Source organism: Saccopteryx bilineata, chromosome 4, assembly GCF_036850765.1.
Source record: "Saccopteryx bilineata isolate mSacBil1 chromosome 4, mSacBil1_pri_phased_curated, whole genome shotgun sequence".
Classification (NCBI taxonomy): Eukaryota; Metazoa; Chordata; class Mammalia; order Chiroptera; family Emballonuridae; genus Saccopteryx; species Saccopteryx bilineata.
Genome location: NC_089493.1, coordinates 112,331,104 through 112,355,773, shown reverse-complemented (window position 1 = coordinate 112,355,773; position 24,670 = coordinate 112,331,104). Strand labels below are relative to the sequence as shown.

Below are 24,670 nucleotides of genomic sequence, written 5' to 3'. Positions count from 1 at the left end.
TTCCCAATGGGCCAATGCTACTGGTTCCTTCCTTGTCAAGGCATGTACAAGAAGCAACCAACGCATGCATAAATAAGTGGAACAACAAATTAATAAAAACCTTTTTAAAAATCATCCACTTCTAAATACCTATAGTGGTAAAATGAGGACCTGCTGTGACTGCAGATATAGTGAGTGAGAGAGGGGTTGAACAGAATCAGATCAAAATCTGCCCAATCTCTGTTCTAGGTGAGGGTAGAGAAGCAGACTGCGTACTCCAGAGACACACACTCTCCTGTCTTCGCCATTCTACCGCTCTTAGCATTTCAAATCCTCTATTATAGACCACCAGCAGCCTCCCATGATCCTGCAGCTGCCAACAAAGACTCTCTAAAGCAGGAGTAGTCAACCTTTTTATACCTACCACCACTTTTGTATCTCTGTTAGTAGTAAAATTTTCTAACCGCCCCCGGTTCCACAGTAATGGTGATTTATAAAGTAGGGAAGTAACTTTACTTTATAAAAATAATAAGGCAGAGTTACAGCAAGTTAAAGCATATAATAATAATTGCTTACCAAGTACTTGATGTTGGATTTTTGCTGTTTGGCAGAATAAATCTTTATAAAACAACTTACTATAGTTAAATCTATCTTTTTATTTATACTTTGGTTGCTTTGCTACTGCCCACCATGAAAGCTGGAATGCCCACTAGTGGGCGGTAGGGACCAGGTTGACTACCCCTTCTCTAAAGGATCACATTGCTGTGACATTCCAAATAGTCAGCTCAGAGAAAGCATCACAGTGACTGTGGCCAGAATGGCTTTCAAACCTTTTCTTTTCATGAGAAATATGTTTTTGAGAACACTAAAGCTTACAACCCTCAAACAAAATACAGTTCGCCTTTGGCACAGTTTGAAATATATAATTATAATGTGGACCGTATGAAAAAAAAAAAAAGAAGCAGAAAACAAGTGCAGTTGTAACCATTATGCTGCTTGAGTCAATACAAAAATCTAAAAGCAAAAGTTGGAGGTCTCACAGAGTCTCCATTAACTTAAACATATATTTTTTTTGCTTTCTGACTTGAATGCATCATATCAAAAATTTTGGTTTTTAAATGGTAAGGAGCTAATGTCATGGTAGCTCATCCTGCCATTCGGAATAGTCTCCACTACACGAAGGGGGTGGGTGAACATTACTCTGAATCCCATCACGAGCTACCTTGGTGGACAAGTTTACGGGTTGTGGGCTCCAGTGTGTTAGTATTTGGTTACCAAACACTCAGGCATGAACTCTTTTTCTCAGATTTTCGAATGCAGTTTGGAAAGGGATTTGAAACATTTTATGTATCTGAAAAACCACATTAGAGATAAGGCAGAACGTGAGGATCACAGCCTGAGTCTTTAAATAAGAAAACACATTGGAAGAGCCCACGTGGGCTGAGTTCTCATCTTAAAGTTCCCGAGCAACCTGGATAAACCAAAGAGGGCACTCTCTTTCGTTTGCTTGTGCAGGCGCGTGCTTGTGCGCGCGTGCACACACACACACAAATCTTTTTTACCAACTAATGGAAAGGTGGAGATCAAGCCAGTGATTTGAGCAGAAATCAGGTTCCAGAAATTCCTGAGACTATCACAGCTCAAAACAGCACGAGGATCAAAGGCTGAATTTAAGTTAAAAGTACCCTTCTGCATCCTCCTGTGGTGCAATAAGAACATTGCAGTACTGTGTCGGTACCAAAGGCTGAGTTCTTAATGGGGCTGCTCTTTGGTGCCCTCTCGTGGTGCCCCAAGAACAGTGCATCACTGTCTCTCCATGTGCTCCGCTCACCTCCTGCTCCTTCAACTTTGCTGCCTCTGGTATCATCAGTAACTTTACTGGGGAGCATTTCCTCTAAAATATGTCACATGGCACAGCTGTCTGCAGTGTTTTCTGAAAATAGCATTCTGCAGCCCTGGCTGGAAGGGTGGGTTGGTTAGAGTTTCATCTCATGACACAGAGGTTGCTGGTTCTATCGCTGGTCAAGACACATAGAGGAACAATTATATGTTCCAGGTTCACTTTCTCTCTACCCCTTCCTGTCTTTATAAAATCAATATTTAAGATATTTTAAATATATATTTTTCTCTGCTTCAGACACTTGGCTCGTCTGCAACTCAAATGCTTATTACTGCATTTCTGTCAACACACACACACACAAATTTTACTTTGACAACTGAAGTGATGGTGGAAATCAATTCAGGGTCCCATCAGGACCAAAGTCTCAATACTTCTTAATGGTAGCTGCTTCTTGCGCCATCTTGTGGTGCTTGAGCAACATTGCAGAACAGAAGCTTCAGGAACCCTGCTCACCTAAAGTTTGTTTTCTTGGTCGCATTTACACAACAGTAAACATACCAGAGAACAGAAATTTACAGAAAATACTATTCATAAAAAACTCAAGCCGGGGAGGAATATTGGTTACAGCAACTTTATTAACTATACAAAAGACTACGACTAGTTATTATTACATTTCAGTGTCTACAGAAGTTGCTGAGTATTTGTGTACAACAGCGATTCTCAATCTTTTAACATTTATGGCACACAACTAATTATTAAAATTCTGAAGAACACTGATGTTAAGAAAAATAAGCATAGTTTTGATTTATTCACACCAAATGACTATGGTTGTGTTTGCTCTTCTCATTTTATTACTTTGACTATCTAAAAAAAATAGGTTATTGTACCTCACTAAATAAATATTACATGCTTTAAAAAATATTTGTGACACACTGTTTGAAAATAAGTGGTCTAGAAGAAATACTTGAATTCCCAAGAGCACGCTTATGGGCCATTTTTTCAATTCACAGAAAGGATCCTTAGAAAGACACTGTAACATGCTAACGAGAGTGAGGTTGTGAAACGCTCCATTCTGGAAGAGAAGAGGTGGAAAGGCAAGAAGGAAAGCCTAAAGAATGAGAGATGTAGAGTCAAGAGCTATGGGTCATGAGTATGACATGAATCTCTCACAGGTTTTTCTGGATTTTTGGAACAAAGTCAACCTCATTCAGGTGGTGGGTTCCATTAGTGATATGGATTTAAGTTGTGCTGCCATCAGAACCTGGAGAGAAAGCAAGAAAGAGTTGTGATGGTGTTAATGAACTGACATGTGTCTCACAAGCTTTAGGAAGGTCACATTTAGAAACAATATCACCATGAATTTTTGTGGTTGCCTGCACTCCCGTATGAAACTTTAGGATTTCCTCGAACAGAGAGTGACAAGACCCCTGTCTAAATAATACACTTCCAAGTTGTCCTTTCACAGATGATGCCACATGATTTTCAGAGGGTGTGGGTAATGCATTATCAGTAGAATAAAAATAAAACCTCTCCCTGCTAAGACACATCCGGAAGGGTGGAGTATTCATCCTAAGAACATGACTTTCTTCAGACTCTGTGTGAGTCTTTTGAACCAGGTATCAGAATTGTTTCTTCATTTACAAACACCTTGCTGGATACCAGGTTCTAGGTTGTCTGTGAAGAATGGAGTGACAGAGCCACAAGGCATAGTGACCTTAGCAACCATGCCAGTAGCAAGTGACTACTCTCTATGGATATAGCCAGCACCTCATTTTCCTCCACCAAGTGGACTGGCTGAAAATTGAAGCCTCCTCTCACATCTCCCGGCCACTCCAACCTCTTTCTGTCTTACTGACTCAAGCTCACCTGCCACAGGCCGTTGTCTGTCTCTCTTAATCCAGATTAGTCTAATGGCTCTGTGCTATACTTCTAGCATTTCTCCACTCAAATGTAACCTCATCCTAGCAAAGGCACCCATGATATCGTATCTAAAATCACTCTCCTGCACATTCCTGACTGTGTTCTTCATAGGTTCTTCAGAACGTGGCATAGAACATAATTACTAGTTGTTTTTTTTCTTTGACTCTTAGAAGAATGGAGAGTCTCAGTGTGTGTAGTGACTCATGGGACACCTACCACACAGAAGATGCTCAAGAACATGTATTGAGTGGGTAAGTACAGGCTCCTGTGTGGCTTCTCATTTAGTGGACACATCGTGAAACCATAACCTTGGGCTACGGAGACTGATGAGTATAAAGAAGGGAAGGTTTGGCTCTGGTCATTTAGCGCAGTTAGAGTCATCTGAAGGCAACCAGGTTGTGGGTTCTATCACAGTCTGGGCACAGAGTGTATAGAAAAAGAAATTGTGGAAAAAACAGAGTATTGTGGTAAATATAGGGATTAGAGCTGCTTTGGAAAATTGTGGGTGCATAGTGTATTGTGAGAATGAGAGAAGTGTGGTGAAGATTAAAGGTCATGGGCCAGATACATAGAAAGTTGGAGAAAGAATGGCCTGCTGTTCTCAAAGGACCTTTGCTCATGTCCTCGGAGAGCAGGGGCAGAGGAGCTGCGGGGAGGAGCCTCATCGGAGTCCCTGTGCAGGTGAGCGTCACATGAAGACCGGTTACATTGATCTCTGCAAAATAAACACACTACAATTTTTGTATATTCCTGTTAATCCAGGAGTGGGAACGGAAAAGTGTGGACTGGGGAGGAGGAGGGAGGGAAGGCTAGGGCGGCAGGAAGAAGCCAGCTCCCTCCTCGTGGGTGGGAACAGCCCCTCCTGGTGTGCATTCTCGGAACTCCTTTTTTGGTTGGGGCTCAGTGTGTTGTAGGGCCAGTTTTACACCAGTGAAATCTTTTTTCAATTTTGGGTTCCAACAGCTTCTTTCAGTACACCCTGTTCACTCATCCACCCATGCCTTTGGCTTCGCTCTTTGCCATTCTCTGGGGAAGGAGCCCAGGACCTCTGGTGACCTTTACGCCATTCTTGGCGTCTTCGACCGAGTTTCTTTTATGTATTCCATACTTTCTCCCAGCATGACCTGGCACAAGACTGCACCCCGGGCTTCCCCGTATACGATCACTACTCCTCCCACATGGCTGATGCCCTGCCCTACGTGCCCATAACACCGTAAGTCCGAGGGTCCTGCCCTTGAGCGATTCTTTCCACGGGTCTCACCTGCCAGGAGCCCATCACCTCAGAACTCCCAGACTTGTCTCTCATCCTGTCTCCTGTATCCCATTTATCTCCACTTTCTCTTCAGCTTTCAAAGTCAAAGGAACAAATGGATCCTGTGTTCTGTCACATGCATTCTTGTGACATCTTCCAGAAACTTACATCTTTGAAAGGCATCTGACTTGCTGCCAATTTCTTCCCTGAACCCAGCAACCTCTTCCTTTTTTTTTTTTTTTTTACCTTGGATGTCCGGGATTCTTCCACAAAACAAACAAGTGATACAAGGACATGAGCCACCTCCTACCAAACTCCCGCCAGCGCTCAGCTCTTGTGAGGCCATGACTCGTTTTCGCTGCCCCTTTGGGTTTTGTCCCTTGCGTGTTGAACAACCTTCATACATTTCCTGTCTGTTTAGAGGACAAGAAACCCTGTCGATTAGGTTTGCTGTCATTACAAGTGAGACATGTGCTTTTAGAGTTTAAACTAGGACATGTTTTGATGACTGTGGGCAGTTCCTGCTCTTTGCAAAGTAGTCAACCATTTGGGGCATAAATATGTGGTGGAGGCAGGCATGCTCACCAGCTGGTCAGCATTGGCTGGAACCGGGTTTGAGGGTGGTTCACAGCTGACCTGCTCACTTTTACACGTTTTCTGTTGTAAGATTACTTCCTTATTTCACATAATTGTGACAAGCTACCAGTCGGAGTGATGGTTCATTGGGTTCCCCTTCACCTAGAACTTGTGTCTTTTTTTGTTTGTTTGTTTCTAATTTCTAAAGTAAGGCAGCCAGGGTGCATTTTATCCAGTGAGACAGAGAGGTGTCCTGGCAGTCAGCTCTCTGGGGTGCAGGTCTCTCTCTCTCTCTCTCTCTCTCTCTCTCTCTCCCTCTCTACCACTGTCTTGTGCAGGAAGGATGTTCCTGAAGACACGCCCTCCCACACTGAGGGGCACTTACTCTCAGGTACTTCCCACCTTGTCCTGGCATCTGTGCTGTTTTCTCAGCCTCGTTACTCTTGACATTGGGGGCCAGAACATTTGCGTTAGGGGTGGGGTCTTCTTCACACTAGATTATGAGCAGTGTCCTGTGTCAACACCCACCAGATACATGTTAACAGCATCTCTTTTACCAGTGGTGGCAACCAGAACAGTCTCCAGGCATTGCCAAAATCGCCTGCACAACAAAGTCCCCCTCACCTGCTAATGGAAGTAATTGGATATCAGACAGCACCTTTTCCATAGAATAAGGTGCACATTTCTGATGTCTGTGACACATCAAGTGTGATGTCGGTCCTGCGCTTAGCACAGCCAGTACACACCTGTACTGCACCAATTCTCGCACCCACACAACCTGCCCACCGTGCCCACTGCCCAGGCCACCACAGATGACTTTGGCACTGCTGTGAGCTCCAAGCCATAATTCCCGCTTGTCTCCCTGGGGTGCAAACGTACTTTGAGCAGCAGCAAGGTTGAAGGGTACCCCAGGATCTCTCCTCAGGATGGCACGGTGTTTGACAGCCATCCCATAGAGTCCCTGTTCCTCATCGATGCTGTGATGCCCAACGTGGTGCAGATGTGGGCGCAGGTCTTCCGAGAGAAGCTCACTAAGCAGCAGGCCAGTGCGGTGGCATCAGTGGTGGCAGCAGCAACAGTGGCACCAGCAGCTGTTTCCCAGCCCAATGAACCAAAGAACGGAGAGACCATGCAATCAGTGTGTGTGAGGCCACAGCGGACCGGGAAAAGAACGGAGCCCACGCAATCAGTGTGTGTGCCCTCCCAGGCCTGGGAGGGCCAGTGGTTTCTCACGGCGTCCCAGTGCCAAAGGTTCTGCTGGGGTCTGTCCGCAGCATGACTGCCCTTAGTTGCTTCCCAACATGTGCATTAACTCCAGCCTGAGAGACTTCATGCCCCAACCATCCTTTGAAGTCCTGAGACACTGCGTTCATTACTTACTCAGTTTTAGGGAGTCATGCCTCCCTGTGAGCTCCCTGCATGTTGCAGGGACCCACACTGCGTGGTCACCGTCCAGCATACAGTGCTCTCATTGCAGGTCCCCAGTCCCCCACTCAGCTTTCCAGGTGGAGAGTTTTGGTAAAACCCTGGTATAAGTGTGGAGCTCCTGATTTCTGAGCGGGCACCAGGACAGCACATGCCATCTTAACTGGTCTCTGCAAGTCCCGAGAAAACACATACTCGTTATGTGACCACTGGACAGTGTTGGGCAGATCAGTCAGAGAACCAACCTTTTACCCAGAGCACCCGCCTGCTCCTCCCATGCTGTCATACATGCAGAGACTGCCGAGGGGTCTGAGTTCAAAGTGTGCATGCTTGTGTGCGTGTGTGTCATGCACACGGGAATGCATGCAGGTGTAGGGGTGCGTGAACATTGTGCATGCATGTGCTCCAAGGGAACGAGGATGTGTGAACGTGGAGGTAGAGGGTGGCAGGCGTTCTGAGAGCGTGGCGGGATCTACCCTCTGGAGCTCTCTGAAGAGGTGACCCTTCAGAAGGCTGTTTGAGATAAAGCGCCTCATCCCCTCGGGGGAACAGAGAACTAGAAGCTGTGTGCAGGGGACAACTAGCTTTTGTCACCTTAACTCCCTCTCGTGTCAGTGGCTGCGGGACATCACCTGGTGCCTACGTATAAGGAGTAAACTATTGCTATCCCTCTGTCAAATTTGAAATAAACATAACACACAGTATGGAAAGGGTTGGCAAAGTAGGTCTAGAGTTGTGCATAATCAACAAATAATACAACAATTAATTAATAATACCAGAATAAATTCTTACACCAGTAACCTCTTGTCCTTTCCCTGTATTTAAATAAATATAAAGTACTTACTAAATTACACAAACCACAGTTTGGTTGTAAACATCAGAGGTGATGTTCTATTAAAAAAAAAAGGTCTGTAAGACTGCGGTGCCCAGGCAATGACGTTCCCCAGCTTCCTATGACAGAGTGGCTACTCGAAACCGATGAGTAGATGGCAATGTGGATCTACAATCCAGCAGGGCCACGGCCCTCCATGACCACGATTCTAAGCTGTTCATTTGTGCCTGGAACCCCGTTAAGTGAACTCCTGGCTTTGGGTGAGGGCATCAGGCTGGGGCGCTCCAGGGCGCTGGCCTCTGCACTGCTCTCTCTTGTCCGGACTGCCACCTCACAGACCATGTGCTCCATTACCTGCCTGGGGCGTACTCCCAGGTGTGCGGACCACGGTGTGGGGCACCTGCCCCGCATGGCCCTCCTATGGGTACCTCCTATTGTGGTCAAATTGTCTAGAAGTCCTGGTATCAAGCCATTTTCTCTCTGGGTGGGGACTAATGACCATGTTTAAGTTTACACAGTGCAGCAGAGATGGGGAGCAGAAAACACATTGAGGAAAAACTATGTAACATGCGTGGGTTTGGGTTTTATGGCTGGTCTCTCCCCCCAGGTCCCCTAGGGCCCCACGCCAGAGCATACTGTGCCCTGGGCCACTGTCTGGCCTCTGCCCCATCGGCTGCACCCTCAGGTTACAAAGAGGGAAAGGAGAAAATAAAGATAGCAAGTGAAAGGAATGCTGAATACGGTGTGCTTTCTTCTGCATTCCAGAGACTTGACGGCTTGGATATGGAACCTCAGTGAGAACAGCAACGGGGCCTGACCCAGCTTGTGCTGCGGCACTATAGCTGGGAAGGGAGACACGGTGTCCCCAGTAACAAAGTGTGACCTCGCTTTACTGAAACAAGCTCAGTCCGCCTCCCTGACAGCCAACAGTGGAACCCCGGGACTGACATGAGGGTCGCTGGGGTGGCTCGTGTCACGGAAGATCTGTTTCTGAGCACTCAAGGAGTTGTGTCAGCAGTGTTTTGTGCACATACACGTGGGACACGACCCTCTTTCTAACTTCTTTAGATTTTTTTCGCTCTATGTTTCTTCCTGTTTCGTCACTTCCTTACAAACCCTTTTTTTTTCTCCATGCAGACACATTGTACGAAGCTCAGAAAAGTCTCCCCAGGCTCATTGTAACTTTTCCTGTGGAACTTCTTTTTCTTAAGTAAGAGGAGAGGAGAGAGACTCCCACATATGCTCCAACCAAAACCCGTGCGGCCACCCCTGTAAGGGGCTGAAGCTCAAATCAGCGGAGCTATTTATAGTGCCTGAGGCTGATACTCAGACCAACCAAACTAACCTCAGCACCCAGGGCCACACTCGAATCAGTCAAGCCACTGGCTGCAAGAGGGGAAGAGAGAGAAAGAAGGGGGAGGGAGGAGAAGAGAAGTAGATGGTTGCTTCTCCAGTGTGCCTTGACCTCAGATCACACCGGGGATGTCTATACACAAGGCCAACACTATCTGCTGAACCAACCAGCAAGAAGCTACCTACATTATAATTTAAAAGGCATGCAAGAAAAGTACAGAAAGGTCCCAGAATATCAATAAGAGAGCTTCTGTGGGTTTGTTCCAAGTTGAATTTGTGTGTTCATTGGAACAGGTACATTTATGTATTCAATATTAAATACAACTTAAATGGTTGTATTAACATAGTACTTATTTTTACTTTTCTGTGCCTATGAATACTTACATCTTTTTAAACCTACATTTCCTATGTTTTAGAAAACCACGGACTACCTGGAGTCAAATGGAGTTTGATAAGTTTTATGTTGTTGTTGTTTGTTTGTTTGTTTTAATTCAGTGAGAGGAGAGGAGGCAGAGACAGACTCCCACATTCACCCCAATCATGATCCACCCAGCAAGCCCCCTTGGGGTCAATTTTTTGCACATCAGGCACTTTTGTTCATTGCTCAGCAACCAATCTCTTCTTAGTGCCTGAGTTGGAGGCTATGAAGCCATCCTCCGTGCCCAGAGCCAACTATCTCTAACTGAGCTATGGCTGTAGGAATGGAAGAGAAAAGAGAGAAGAGGGGGAGAAGAGGTGGATAGGCTGATGGGTTTTTATCTTGTTTGCAATGACCAGGAATCAAACCCAGAACTACCATATGCTAGGCTCATGCTCTATGACTGATTCAACTGGCCATGGCTGGGGTAGATAAGTCTTAATAGGGCACCCATTATTAGTGGAAGAATATTCTAGCCCTGGGGTAGGAGGTCATCTGTGGTGGGTCAGAAGCTGCCCCTCCTAAGCTGTGGCTGTTGGCTGTCTCTTTTTAGCCCACAGAGTGATGGGACATTGTTGGAGATGGTGTCCTATGATGGTTTTGCAAGAATATGGATGAAAGATGTTAAGCCCAGTCTCCCTTGTATTAGAGTCCAACAAGAGGGTTTCTGGTGTGGGAACAAGGAGTGGACCCATATTGGCATTAAAGTTGACATGTTCATTATTGTCTTTTGACTTACCCACCAAGTAACCTAACCAGCATAAAGGCGTCACCTTTGCCTTGAAGTGGAGCAAAGAGTGGGACTACATTTTGAGTGCCGGCATAAGAAAAAGTGAGTGTAGGCTTAAACGGCATCTGGAATCTCTAGATCAGGGGTCCCCAAACTATGGCCTGCGGGCCGCATGCGGCCCCCTGAGGCCATTTATCCAGCCCCCGCCACACTATCGGAAGGGGCACCTCTTTCATTGGTGGTCAGTGAGAGGAGCATAGTTCCCATTGAAATACTGGTCAGTTTGTTGATTTAAATTTACTTGTTCTTTATATTAAATATTATATTTGTTCCCCCCCCTTTTTTACTTTAAAATAAGATATGTGCAGTGTGCATAGGGATTTGTTCATAGTTTATTTTATAGTCTGGCCCTCCAATGGTTTGAGGGACAGTGAACTGGCCCCCTGTGTAAAAAGTTTGGGGACCCCTGCTCTAGATAATGGAGGTTTCTTTGAAATCTAAGGCTTCCTTTTTCCTGATAAGCAACCAAGACAACTTGTTTCATGCTTATTGGTTTTTCTTGCTGTGATGTAACCTTACAATTTGTTGATAGCATGTCATTTCTTGAGTGTGTCACACTGCTCTATGGACATGTACAAAATTTTCACCATTTTCTCAGAAGAGTTCTTTCTCTCCTTGCCTTCTGTTGTCTCATGAGCTGTTTTTATATTTTCTTCTCATTTTCTACCTGAACCCATTCTGACTAGAAGACACTGAGCTGTGTGGTGATGTGCATGTTTCAAATTGTGCACTGTCTGCCTTTACTGGTCAACCACAAAAGAAACAATAATAATAATATTTTATAAAACAATACCTAGACAGAAATTAGAGTTTATGGGGATGTTGGCATTGACCATCTTCAGTGGGTGCTTGACCCCAAGGGGTGAAGGTATATTTCAGATTCTTACCAGATTTTCTGCTACTTAATGTTTTTTATTGTCTGGGCTATATAATTCAATGTAAACATCAATAAAATTATACAATTACTGATTCAGAATGTAAAATTGCACAGAATTGTGAATTCATATATTCTTTCCAGTGCCATACGCATTTCAATAAGTAAATTTAAAAGTGTTAGATTCAGGCCCCAGCCAGTTGGCTCAGTGGAAGTGCACTGGCCTAGGATGTAGATGTTCCAGGTTCAATTTTAGGTCAGGACACAAAGGAGAATCACCCATCTGCTTCTGCACCTTTTTTCCTATTCTTCCTCTGTGCCTCTCTTTTTTCTTTTTAGAGCCAAGGCTCCATTAGAACAATGTTGACTCGGGCACTATGGCCTCTGCCTCAGGCACTAAAACAGCTCCGGTTGCAATGGAGCAACGACCTAGATGGACAGAACATGGCCCACTAGCAGGCATGCCACATGGATCCCGGTCAAGCACATGCAAGAGTCTCTCTCTCTGCCTCCTCGCTTTTCACTTAAGAAAAATACAAAAAAACCTGTTTTATCTACCAAACTAACAAATTAAAGATGTTGGTCAGTCTAGAAGTGACCCAGAATGCAGAGAACCAGGTTTTAGAGATAGATACTCACGGCCCTGGCGCTTTCTTTGGAAAATTTTTACAGGCATTACAGCTCATAACCAGTTCTATTTTAATCGGGAGCATTATTGACATCAATGAGTGGGTATACAGATTCCCAGAATGTGGAGAGTTCTGGTTCATTGAGATTTTAGTCTCAGAAGTGCTCCCTGAACTGTCTCCAGATACTTCCCTGTCTCTCCAACATCCATAGGCTCAGAACACCTCAAGATTTACTTTGTCTTCCAAGGGGGAAAGGTCATTTTCCTTTATTTGTGGACCAGTCTGGGGGAGCCTTACCCAAGCATATCATGTGTGCTACGCCCTGTCTCCTGTCCCCAGTTGGGGTAGCGATTGTCAGGGGAGTTGACTGAAATGGCCATTTCTTCCTCAACTCTTCATTTGCAAAGTGTCAGGAAGACACTTGGATGAGCTCCATTATAAGTTTTTCAGCTTGTAATGGGGCGGTGGTGGTGGTGGGGTCTCCACACACCAGAAAACAAAAAGTACCAGGTATCTCATCACCAGACACACATTGGTTACATGTTGAAACAATAATTTTGGCCATACTGCAGTGAAACCGTTTCTTTGTTCTTTTCTGTTTTTAGAAGGCTTACTGTGACACAAAATTTCCTGTGTAGCTCACATAATATCTTTCTTGAACAGTGCTGGTTTGGAAGAAAATGGGGTTTGCTGCTTTTTTTAAATTTAAATTTAACTGATTGATTGATCTGACAGAGAAGCATTGATTTCTTGTTTTGCTTATTTATTAATTTCTTAGTTGATTTCTGTATGTGCCCTGACTGGGGATTGAACCCATGACCTTGCTGTATTGGGGCAACACTTTAATTAACTGAGCTACTCGGCCAGGCCCTTACTACCTCTTCTTGTACAATAAACGTTTCTACACAAAGCTTGGTGAGGAAACTGGTTACTGACATTTGCTTTCTGATTTGCAGAGCGCAGACAACCATAATTTGGGATGGCCACACAGGGGAGGCCAAGCAGCAGTTTCTGTCATGTTCTGGTGAGTCTGTTTCTAGTTTGTAATTTAGAAAAAGAAATTCAGAATCTGTTATGAAATGTCTTGTCTAGTCATTGTGAATGCTTGGAGGACCGTATTTGTGGACTCAAGCTCGGCAGGTGGAGGAAACCCGTTTCTCTGTGAGTGGTGCTTTAAGGTTTTCAAAATACAGAGACCCCAACACTTAAAGGTTGAAAACACAGCAGGAAAGGAGTCATAGGGCTGGTGTAGCCTTCTTTTCCTTTCTTCTAACCCATGTCAGCTGTATCGGGGGTCCCTGAAACCCTGCCCAGGTTCAGCTGTTCACAAAAGCCAGCCAAAGTAAGGACAGGTACACAGAACAAATGCCAGCATGTCCAGGGGTCTCCACTGTGGCACCGCCTGGGACAGGTCAACGTGGAGTTTCCACTGACAGGAAAGCTCATTAGAGACCCGGCGTCTGGGACTGTGATAAGGGGTGGTCCCTTTGGCCCTTGCTGCATGGTTTGTTCCACAATTCCAGACTCCTAGCCAGAAAGTAGATTAAACTACATTGTATACACAGTTTCAGTTCGGAAGTAGTTTTTACCAGTTAAGGAATTGTGGGAACATTCTGGCTATTCGAATTCCCAGATGCAGGCCAAGAGAGCAGAATCAGTGCACAGCTGCGTAACAGTTAACTATGTTCCTTTGTATACTGAGGTCACAGCTGCCCCTGTGGGTTTCCAGGGCTCTTGGGACTCTGGTTTTGAAAACTCCCACTGAATACCTCATACTCTGAGTGACGCATGCCTGATGTTAGGGCAGCCTCTTCACTTAGAGATGGCCAGCCACCCCCAAAGTAAGGACTGTCAGAGAAACATAGATGCCACAGGCCGTGTCTTCCGTGCAGAGGGAAGCACAAAATGTGTGGGGTGAGCATGCACTGTTTGATCACATGTTTCTGATGTGATGTTTGCACCAGAAGAGAGTCCCTGCTGAAGAGGAGTTTGGGGTGCCTGAGGGACGGCTGATCCCAAGGATGTCCCAACATAGCATAGCCCCAAATTGGTGTCATGTTAGGGATCCAAGCAAGGGCCATGAGTTCTCCAGGGACAAATTATGAGGCAAGGTCCCAACTCGAAGAACAGAACATTTTCTGTGATGCTGTAAGGAGAGTGCCCCACCCGTTAAAAAGTCACAGTCCATAGACACTTTCCGCAGTCCCTGCCGAACCAGCCTACGGGTTTGACCTCAGTCTGTCATCTCTGTGCCAGATGTCTGTGCTCGTCACTGCTGGTAGCAAGACAGTCTAGAGGGTTTCTCTCATATTTGACGTGAGGGTTGAAACCATTCCTGCCTTTCTGGTCATGAAGATTGAGTGACACATTCTGAGCTTGTTATACCAGATGTGCTGACTCCTGTGATGTGGGAATGTGTGTCATGAGGTGAACTCTGGATCTAGGGGCTCTATTTTTTTTAAGGGAATTGCCTGTCCAAGATGTATATCAGTAAGGTTCTGCCAACACTTTTCTCCTTAAGCGTTCATTTATAACATCTCTCAGCATAATACGCTATTTCCCTTCCCTGAAGGGCTTCAGGGGAAGAGCTTCCAATCCCCTGGCCCTGGGAGACCACAGATCATGTGTTTCTTCTCTGTGGAGAAAGCATATCTTCTGTAGTTTATCTGTCTAGGACATGGCCTCTGTCCTCTCTCTTGGTCAGGAAGGTTCAAGTTTTATTAATTTTTTTACGTCTTTCAGGACAAGAGGCTATTTTCCTCTGGAAACAATTGTTCTCATCATGTTACTAGATAAGGCTTCTTGACTATACTTTAATTGGTTGTAAAGCAGCTGAGCTCTGTGAACAGCTAGTGCATGCAAATGTCATCCCTCTGTTTCTGCCTCACAGTCCCCTCTCTAGATGTGGACTGGCAGAACAACACTACCTTTGCCTCCTGTACCACAGACATGTACATTCAGGTCTATAGATTCAGCTGCAACCACTTCATCAAAAGCTTCCAAGGACCCACATTAAATGCTATACCACCCTTTACTGCTGCTTGAAAGAAAACAGACTCTGAGATGAGCCAGATATTGAATTTCAGAGGAAAGACTTAATGAAGCTATTAGACAAACATATGAGTACATAAAGAACAGGGTACTCATAATGAGTGAGCAGATAGGAGATGTCTGTAGAAAAAAAATTCTTATTTTATCAATTTTTTCAGTTTATTGTTTTGAAAGGAATTCAAGTGTTTCACTCAATATAACACCCTAACATCTCCCAACAACATGCCCCCATTTTACCCCCACTACCCCACTGCCCCTGATTCCATCCCCCATTTCTCTCTAAAATGTGCTGTCTTGTAATGTGTCATATATAACTTCACTAATCTTCTCTTCATGGAAAACAATATTCTTTAAAAATACAGTCAAATGGAAATTTGAGAACTGAGAGTTATAATGTCTGAAATAATGATCTTAATAAAAAAATAAGAAAATATTAATGGATGGGTTTAAAAGCAGATTGCAAAAGAGGGAAAATAGAAATACCCAGTTTTCTTTACTTTGGTGGAAAACATGAACCATTCAGTCCAGAAGGTTCTGGTGTCAGCTGATTTCTCATCACATTTCTTGATGTAGCACCTGAAGCTCTTCGTAGCCTTCCTGGAGCATATTCCTGCAGTGTGCAAGAGCTCCTAGAACTTTTTTTTTGGTAGTTCTATTCTTAATTTTTTTTATTAATTTTAATGGGGTGACATTGATAAATCAGGATACATATGTTCAGAGAAAACATCTCCAGATTATTTTGACATTTGATTATGTTTCATACCCTTCACCCAAAGTCAAATTGTCTTCCACCACTTTCTATCTGGTTTTCTTTGTGCCCCTCCCCTCCCCCCACCCCCTCGTTCTCCTTCCTCCTCCTCCCCCCCATTACCACCACACTCTTGTTTATGTCTCTGAGTCTCATTTTTATGTCCCATCTATGTATGGAATCATATAGTTCTTAGTTTTTTCTGATTTACTTATTTCACTCAGTATAATGTTATCAAGGTCTATCCATGTCATTGTAAATGATCCGATGTCTTCATTTCCCTTGGCTGAGTAGTATTCCATAGGCAGTAAGCTCTCCAACATCTCTCGCAGCAATATATTTGCCAATTTATCTCCACTTGCAAGTGAAATAAAAGACAGGATAAACAAATGGGACTATATCAAACTAAAAAGCTTTTGCACAGCTAAAGACAATAAGAACAGAATAAAAAGACAAACTACACAATGGGAGAACATGTTCGACAATACGTCTGATAAGAGGTTAATATCCTAGGTCTTTTATATTAATAGCCATGCCTTTGTATAAGTGGAAAAGGCAGAGTAACAAAAAAAGAAAGAGGAATGGGTTTGGAGTGGTGTGCATCTCTACTCCTGTAACTGCAGGTTCACTCTTCAGAGATGACTGTGCGCTGTTGCCCCCTGCTGGACCACTGAGGTACCTACTCTCGGGTCTTTTTTTTTTTTTTTCAAAATTTTTGCTCTTTTTTTCAGAACGAGGTCAACGCTATCAAGTGGGATAAGTGGGATTCTTCTGGGATGTTGCTAGCATTCTTCTCGTATGACATGACATTAAAGGTAGTGTGGTCTGGAAGCATGGGCTGCTTGATGCTGGACAACCCCTTTAGTCTTGCATTCATGGCAGCTATGACTGAAAATTTTGTCATTGACACTCTTCCTGACACTATAAAATTTCCCCTTTGCTACTCTGTGGCTCGCTGTGACCTATTAACTTCTGTTGATCAATAGAGGATAATGCTGAGATTCTCCCCTCCCCTGTGGCATTCCCACTGGTGCTCCCAGGATTCTGCCCACTCCTCTACCTGGGCAGTGACCCATTGGTCATTGAACTTTCCTGAAGCTGCAGACCTAATGGTCACTCACAGAATAACTGATGTTGAACTGTTCCCAGCTGCAGAACAGGCATTGGTTTACGTTGTCCCCATGTGATATCTAGATCTGGAGTATGAAGCAGGACCATGTGTTTACAACCTTCAGGATCAGAGCAAAGAGATATACACTGTAAAGTGGAGGCCAACTGGCCCAACCACCAGCAACCCAAACTCCAACATCATGCTAGCAAGGTAAATGGGAGATGACCCACGGTCCTGTCTCCCTGGGATCCTCAAAGCAGCCTTGATGATGGTGGCTGTAAAAGTTATCTGACAGTAATTTTTTCTGTCCCCTCTTAAAAATGTTATAGACAGTGAACTTTACTTATATCAAAGAGAACAGAAATGTTGCCAGTAAGCATTATTTGTATCAAAAGGAATAGAAAATTTTGCTAAGGTGTGTCATGATTGTCGGCAGCCTTCCAATTATACAAACAGCTCACTTTGAAAGGGCACTATGAGATAGACCTATCAATTGACACTCATGCAAGGTTAGAATCCTCTTAACCCCCAGGCCAGTCTAGGGTTAGGTTGTGTGCCTAGGAGCCTGGCACCTTTCTCTGTGAAGTGTACGACACATAAAGGAAACAAATTTCAGCATAGGCTTTGGGCTTGGTTTACTTTATTCAAATGGGAGGTGCAGGTGGTAAGAATACTGAGGGGCAAGAGCAAGTTCCTCAGCCTTAGCCACTTTTTCTGAACCATTTACATAGTGACTCTCAGAAGCACCCATCTGAGGAAGGGTGTTATAAGTGGTCACAGGGGTCTCCTCAAAACCATATCACTTTAGGCTGCAGTCAACAGAACTCTTTCAGCCCTACGCTCAGAGGACCCCATTCAGGATACAACATTCCTCTCTCTTGTGTATCAATAAGAACGTTTACAAAAATAAGGTGATGTAATTCATAGTCTGTGTTGGGCTACTCAGGGGACTGAAGTCCATGATGAAAGAAGTGTGGTAGTGTGGTTAGTAGATAAGGCAGAATTTGAGATGGAAGGAATGTCTTACCATTAGGAAGCAGCAGTAGGTTTATTCCCTGTCACTGCAGAGAAGAAGTAGTGGAAGAGGTGACAGGTGGCACAGTTCTGTCAGCCAGGAGGACCCAGCCCTAGTCTCTCTGATACAACAGTGGCCAGGCAGTCACCCCAGCAGCAAGGACCCTTGTTGCTGAAAGCACCTTATCTGGGGACATTCCTTAGCAAACACTGGAAGGAAGGAACTCCTGCATCAGCTGAGACGCTGAACCCTGAGACCACAAAAGACCCACGCAAATGACGAAGATAATGAACATATGAAAATCATGTTTTGATGGCTTTTGAGGTTTTTTGTCTCACCTGTTACCCAGTATGAATATTAATTGTCCTTTTAGTCATAAAGGGGTATAGCAGTGCCTCAGGATCCCCGTAGAGAGAAAGAATGCCAGCTTTGTAGTGTACTGTTCTTTTTTTCTAAATTCAGGAAAACTGAAACTTGAAGGTCTCAGGAGTATGAATGCATATTTAGGTATATTTGTATTTTTCTTGCCATTGCATTAAAAATTTTATTTTCTTTATTTTCATTCTTTCCAATTTTGCAGTTGGTAATGATCAGTGTTGTGTTTTGAATTGTGAGACCATTTTAGGGAATGTTGTAAATGTCCTACAGGAGTATTTACCATCCATAGGTATAGAAAATGCAGGAATGGATGAACTTGGCCTAAGTAATTTTCCCCAATAACAGCATGGAGAAAAAGAGAGAGTAACCTCTGTCTCAAATGATCATCATTTTAGACTTCCTTTTGCCCAGCCCTGCATGCTAACCATTTCGGGGTACTAGAAGGAAGCATCATGCTTTTATGGTGATGTCTCCTCACATCCTTTCCAGTTTGTTCAGTTTTATAGATCAGCTCTGAGATGTGGAGCGTAGCGTGTGCACCCACATGGTCCCCAAGCAACAGGAGCCTATGTACAGCAGAGACTGCAGCCCTGACAACGAGTACCTGTCCAGTGGTTCCTTTGACAAGTGCGTTGTATATCAGGAACACCCAGGTAATTTCACCAAGTTTTTTCTGAACATCAGCCACCGTGGGTATCTCTTCCCACTCCTGAAGATAGGAGAATTCTTCTGTTTCAGGGGGCAAATGAGAGAAAGATAGAGATAACTCCTAGTTGATGAAAGCATCAACTCATAGTTGCTTCACTCTAGTTGTACATTGATTGTTTCTCATATGCACCTTGATGTGGGCGGGAAATGGGGGACTCAAGCCAGATATCTTGGGGTTTTGAACCAGGGACCTCAGCACCCAGGTTGACACTATCTGCTGCACCACCACTCGGCAGGCTAGAGAATTCTGACTCTCAAGAGTGACGTCTGTGGGAAGCTGAGAGTGGAGAGTACTATGCTGTGCAGCCAGGTCTTGGGTCTCCAGTTAATGGAAGAGAGAAGTGGTTGGAGCCCTTGCATGTAAGCAGCTACTTGTTTTGTGGGTCTTGGAATGGAATCAAGGCCTCTGGTCTCTCCTTTTAATCCAGTCTGCCTTCGGGATCCCCTGTGGGTGGGATGACATTGACCTGTATTTGTATTGAGCCCATGCCCCCTTGTGGCTAGACTCGGTATTACATAAGCCAACTTAACTGCCAAGGTCCACTGAGACCCTCAGGCTTCCCAGGGTCAGCTTCGCAGAAACATTAGTCTCTTAGAGAAGAAAAAGTCATGGTCAGTCCTGCATGGACTCTTGTAATCCAGATAAGGCCACCTGCTAAGTCACACATCCCAGGAATAACATGCAAGAGTCTCTGTGCTTGAGTTGCTCATTAGAAACAGTGACGGGTGCTTTGGAAAGCGACATCCTGACGAGTGACATTAGGTACCGCCTGTTGTCAAAAACTCATCAAATGACTTTCACTTCTTTCTTTTTTTTTTTTTTTTGTATTTTTCTGAAGCTGGAAATGAGGAGAGACAGTCAGACAGACTCTCGCATGCGTCCGACCGGGATCCACCTGGCACGCCCACCAGGGGCGACGCTCTGCCCACCAGGGGGCGATGCTCTGCCCCTCCGGGTCGTCGCTGTGCTGCGACCAGAGCCACTCTAGGGCCTGGGGCAGAGGCCAAGGAGCCATCCCCAGCGCCAGGGCCATCTTTGCTCCAATGGAGTCTTGGCTGCGGGAGGGGAAGAGAGAGACAGAGAGGAAGGGGGGGGGGGAGTTGGAGAAGAAAATGAGCGCTTCTCCTATGTGCCCTGGCTGGGAATCGAACCCGGTCCCCTGCACGCCAGGCCGACGCTCTACCGCTGAGCCAACCGGCCAGGGCCTTCACTTCTTTCTTGTAAGTCACAAATCTCTTTGAGACATTTTAAAGTTCACTTGAATCCCCTGTGAGGTGGATTCCTTTTTTACATACATGCACATGTATAATATTGTTGACGGGCTATAGCCCCAGGCCCCCGCCGCTTTAGTGTCCTCACCACCGTCAGACATTGTCGGGGAAAGGCTGTGGAAAGTATTTTCTCAGCCAAAGAGGAGAGGTGGATTCCATGGGCAGTCAGTCAGAAGTCACCGACACTCGCGTAGTGGGAAGTCTGAGAGACACGTTTCTACAGTCACCAGACTGTTTGCTGAAAATCCTTTAGATTCTGGGTGTTTGAGAATTTCCGTGCTAACACACTGGTGGGTGGCAAAATGCCCTTGCACCGCCGAAGGGTTCTGAAACCCCGTCGCATCATGCGTGATGACCCTTTTCGTTGCAGTATAGAAGTCTCCTCCACAGCTACTGAGGCACCGGTGGTATCATGGAGGTGTGCTGGAATGCCTGAGGGGACAAAGGGGCACCAGTGCATCCTACAGCTCTGTAAGTAGCACCCAGGATTTTCTAGGGCATGGGGCGGAATGGAGGAAATCCGGTCAACTGAGATCCGAGAACCGAGGCTGAGAAACTTGTTCTCTTCTTGTCCCAAGTTTCTGTCTTCAACCTGGACATCCTGCTGATAAAGGCATGACCTTGTGTCCCACAGGTCTCTTGGGTCCCATGAGATGTCTAGTGTAGCATCCACCAGGGTATAAAACAGATGTTGGAGACTTTCAGGAATTTAGATGGAAAATTTATTGGCCAAGCTTTTAACCTGCGCAGGGGCGGACTCTCAGGTGTCTCAGGGACACTATACTCTTAAAAAGTCGCAGATGAGAGCCGCGCCCAAACGCTTACAAACTAGGTCTTATATAGGCTGAGCAAGCAAGCAGTTTCCAAAAGCAGACTTGGCTATTAGCTATTGGTGGGGGGAGAAGTCACATGGCATAGTAACATAGGGCAGGCAGTGGAAAAGTTTTAAAACTTTTAAAACTGTTACAAATCTAGATAAATAGGATTTGGGGGCTGGGTCAGCTCTAAGTTCCTTGTTCCTTATGCAACCTCTCATGCAACCTTCAGGGTAAGGCGGGTCCCTACATTAGCCCTTGAGATTTTCTTGAGCATAAGGCAGGGGCAGTGGGACGTCTAGCCAGGTGTTGTTGTAGCCTCCAAGGTTCTGAAAACCCAGGTGCTGAGGCTTCAGTTGTCACTTGCCTTTCCACTGGAGGCCTGGGCTGTGACACCTGCTGAGACACTAACAATGTGCTAGTAGTTCCTGGCTTTACCCTTGTCCTGGCTCTTCTCTTCCGTGATGTTAGTGTTAACTTGGAGTGGGTTGGTTGAATGCTCAGCAAATGGAAACTGTGGTTAGAGCTGCTCTGAACGTTCATAACTGCGTACTAATAAAACTTTATTTATAAAATAAAATTGGTGGGCCATGTGCTTAGCCAACCTTAGCTCATAAGGTGCATTTGCATTGTCTTTGAAGATAACAGGGGCTCTCTCCCTTTCTCTCTCTCACTGCAAGTGTGTGTTCTAGATCTATGGGAGTAAACACGCGGTGTGTGGAAGATAGGCGGAATTCTAACGGACCAGTAGTTAGTACACATGGGGTTGTGGCACCCTCCAGACTCCACCTATCCACTCAGAACTGCGTGGGGGTGACTTGTTGGTGTGGACATTCAAATCCACTGATCCCTATACGTTTTTGTAGTCCTATAATTTTTCATGGTCTTCATCAAGAAGTTTGAAACAGACACACACAGTTATACCGTAGGTGGGTGAGGAGCCACTGAGCCACTTCACCAGCAGGTGTTGTAAAGTACCAAAAGCTACAGAATTAATATTAATATTTTGGGAGGTTTGAGAAACATTTTGTTGATTTGGGTTAAGGTGTGCAGAGAAATTGTGAGAATAGTCTCTGTACTGTGTGATTGGCATAGTCAGGATGGCCCTTGGCATTGTATTATAAATGCAAAGGGGAGGAAAACATGGATCCCCAGACATTCCACCACACCTGTGGGAAAAAGGGTGAATGGTTAGCGAGGTGCAAGGAGAGAAAAGCCAAAATAAACCTTTTCTTATAGCAATGAGCCATTTGCGGGCATTTGTCCCCACAGAAACTACCTCTCCTATATAAATGTGTGTGGTTAACACGTGTGACTCTGGACAGAGAGATAGCAGATGAACACTAGATAATATAGGAATGCTTTTTAATATGTAAAGAGACATCTTTCTACCATTGTGTTCGCTTGTAAATTTTGTTTTCCCCAAAAGGATGTATGGCTTGCAAATTGACTGTGGTCCTATCATGTTAAAGGACATATGACTATAACTGATAGTGGTAAGGGGCTCCTAAATGCAATTTTTGCTTCTGTACTTCCCACTTACAAAACTATAAAAACTAAGTAGAACAAAGGGCCAGCGCATGCTCTCCTTCAGACAACTGTTGGAATTTGCCACCGCTTGACCAAGCTAGACAATAAAGCTTTGATATGTAAATGACGGACCTTGTTCCTGTCTTCAATGTTTCGGGTCCCTCCAAATTAGGCTTACAGCAGGGAGTACGGTTTCCACATGGGGCATGCAGCCCGAAAATCATAAAGCCACCGGTGGGATAGTGTAAGGTCTTTGTCCCACCCAGACAGACTCTGATGGCTGTAACGGGATGGGAAGAAGATATGTGTGTCAAACCAATAAAAGAAGAAAAATGCTCTGATAGACGGAGGAAGAGGAGAAAGATCCTCTAAGCGTGGTGGGTCTTTCACCTCGATAATTCAGGCACTACTGATGCTCTGGCAAAGGATGTTCGGAAACTGGCTCTTACCGTCCGTATAACTGCGTCGTTCTGTAATCTGGACACTCGATGGAGGGAGGGTTGGTTTTGCTCCCTTCTCTGAGGTTGCCTGTCTCTCCACCTTTCCTTCGTTCAACGTGGTCTTGATTTACAGGAGCTGCAGACTAGAAATGAAGATCTCAAAACCTTTAACGCAGGGGTTGGGAAACTTTTTGGCTGAGAGAGCCATGAATGCTACATATTTTAATACGTAATTCTGTGAGAGTGATACAATATGTTTAACACTAAATACAAGTAAATGTGTGCATTTTATGTAAGACCAACACTTATAAAGTACAATAAGTCTCTGAATTCTTTTTAATAATGTTGTTATGCTGTGGCTAACCAATGATGAATAAAGTACTTCTTACTATTAATGCAACTTTTAGTGCTGCATAGTTTTGTTGATGGCTTTGTAGTCTGGTTGATACGTGGTGAGGTTAAGCTTCATGCAGGCATTGAGAATTTCATCCATTAAACGTGATTGTAGGCTGGTCTTAACGTTCTTTAGATGTGAGAAAGACTGCTCACATGCATATGTAGAGCCAAGCATTGTCAGTACAGCAATACTCATATGCTAAAGTGTGTGGTATGTGACAGGAAGCATGTTCCAAGTTTTGACAATCACCTGGTCCACGGGTTGAAGTTTTTCATTTCTCCCCACTTGTGTTTGCTCGCCAACTCTGCTTGCTGTCTTGTAAGTCTTTCCAAATCTTTATTCAGTGACTTGAATTTATTCACCTACATGTCTGAGGGCTTCAGGTCAGCAGCTTGTAGCTCAAAATCTCTGACAGAGACACCGGGGATGTAACTCAGGTCGGCGTTGTCTACTGCACACTCATGTGGATGGGTGATGAACTTAAAAAGATGAGTGTGCTCATAAAATTCTCCAAAGCATGCTTAGAATGACTGCAGGAGATTAGATGTGAAGCCCGCTAGCTGCTGGAGATTAAGATGTTGAGCAGGGTCACTTGCCGTGCACGCACCTTTAAACTCTCCCAGTTTTTTAAAGTGTAGTAAATGACCAGTTTCAATGTCGGCAATGAAGAGTTTCTGCTTGTTTTCAAATGCAAACACTGCTTGTTGAAGGGATAAGATTGTATTACCAATGGCTTGCATTTTCACATTGAGCTGGTTCAGATGTTCAGACATGTCTGTGAGATAGTAGAACTTCAGGAGCCACTCAGTGTTAGCTAACTCAGGATGCTCAACATTTTTCATTTCAAGAACAGTCCGGATTTTGCTCAGACAAGCCATGAAATACCTGAGCACCTTCCCTCTTGACAACCAATGCACATTGCTGTGCAGAAGCAGACTAGAATAAACTATTCCCAACTTCATCCAGCAGTGTTTTAAACTGGTGATCATTTAAAGCTCAGGCAACAATAAAGTTGACCACCTGAATGACCAGTGACATCACCTCACCAAGCTGCTCGCCACACATTTGAGCACAAAGCGCCTCCTGATGTAGGATGCAGTGAAAACTTAGGATAGTTCTCTTCATGTTCATGAAGAAGCACTATGAATCCTCTGTTTTTCCCCCACCATGCATGGAGCACCATCAGTACACACCAATATAAGTTTATCCATCAGTACATTTTTTTCTTTAGTGAACTCAGTGAAAGATTTGAATAAATCTTCCCCTCTTGATGTCTCTTTCATAGTCAAAACAGCAATACTTTCCTCACATAGAGTG

The 24,670-nt window shown here is 44.7% G+C and overlaps 1 protein-coding gene and 1 pseudogene across 1 annotated transcript; one reads left to right on the top strand and one right to left on the bottom strand.

Annotated features, from left to right (window-relative positions):
• LOC136335528 (F-box-like/WD repeat-containing protein TBL1X) overlaps positions 1-1,868 on the bottom strand; it is a 29,411-nt pseudogene extending 27,543 nt beyond the window's left edge.
• Positions 1,869-4,294: 2,426 nt separating this feature from the next.
• LOC136335527 (F-box-like/WD repeat-containing protein TBL1X) lies at positions 4,295-20,365 on the top strand. Its single transcript, XM_066276723.1, is given in 13 exon segments — positions 4,295-4,420; positions 4,858-4,952; positions 6,456-6,705; positions 8,590-8,618; positions 10,149-10,245; positions 10,355-10,427; positions 12,847-12,912; positions 14,779-14,906; positions 16,419-16,502; positions 16,882-16,900; positions 16,903-17,008; positions 18,681-18,844; positions 20,229-20,365. Coding segments are annotated over 13 exon segments (1,374 nt in total).
• Positions 20,366-24,670: the final 4,305 nt, after the last annotated feature.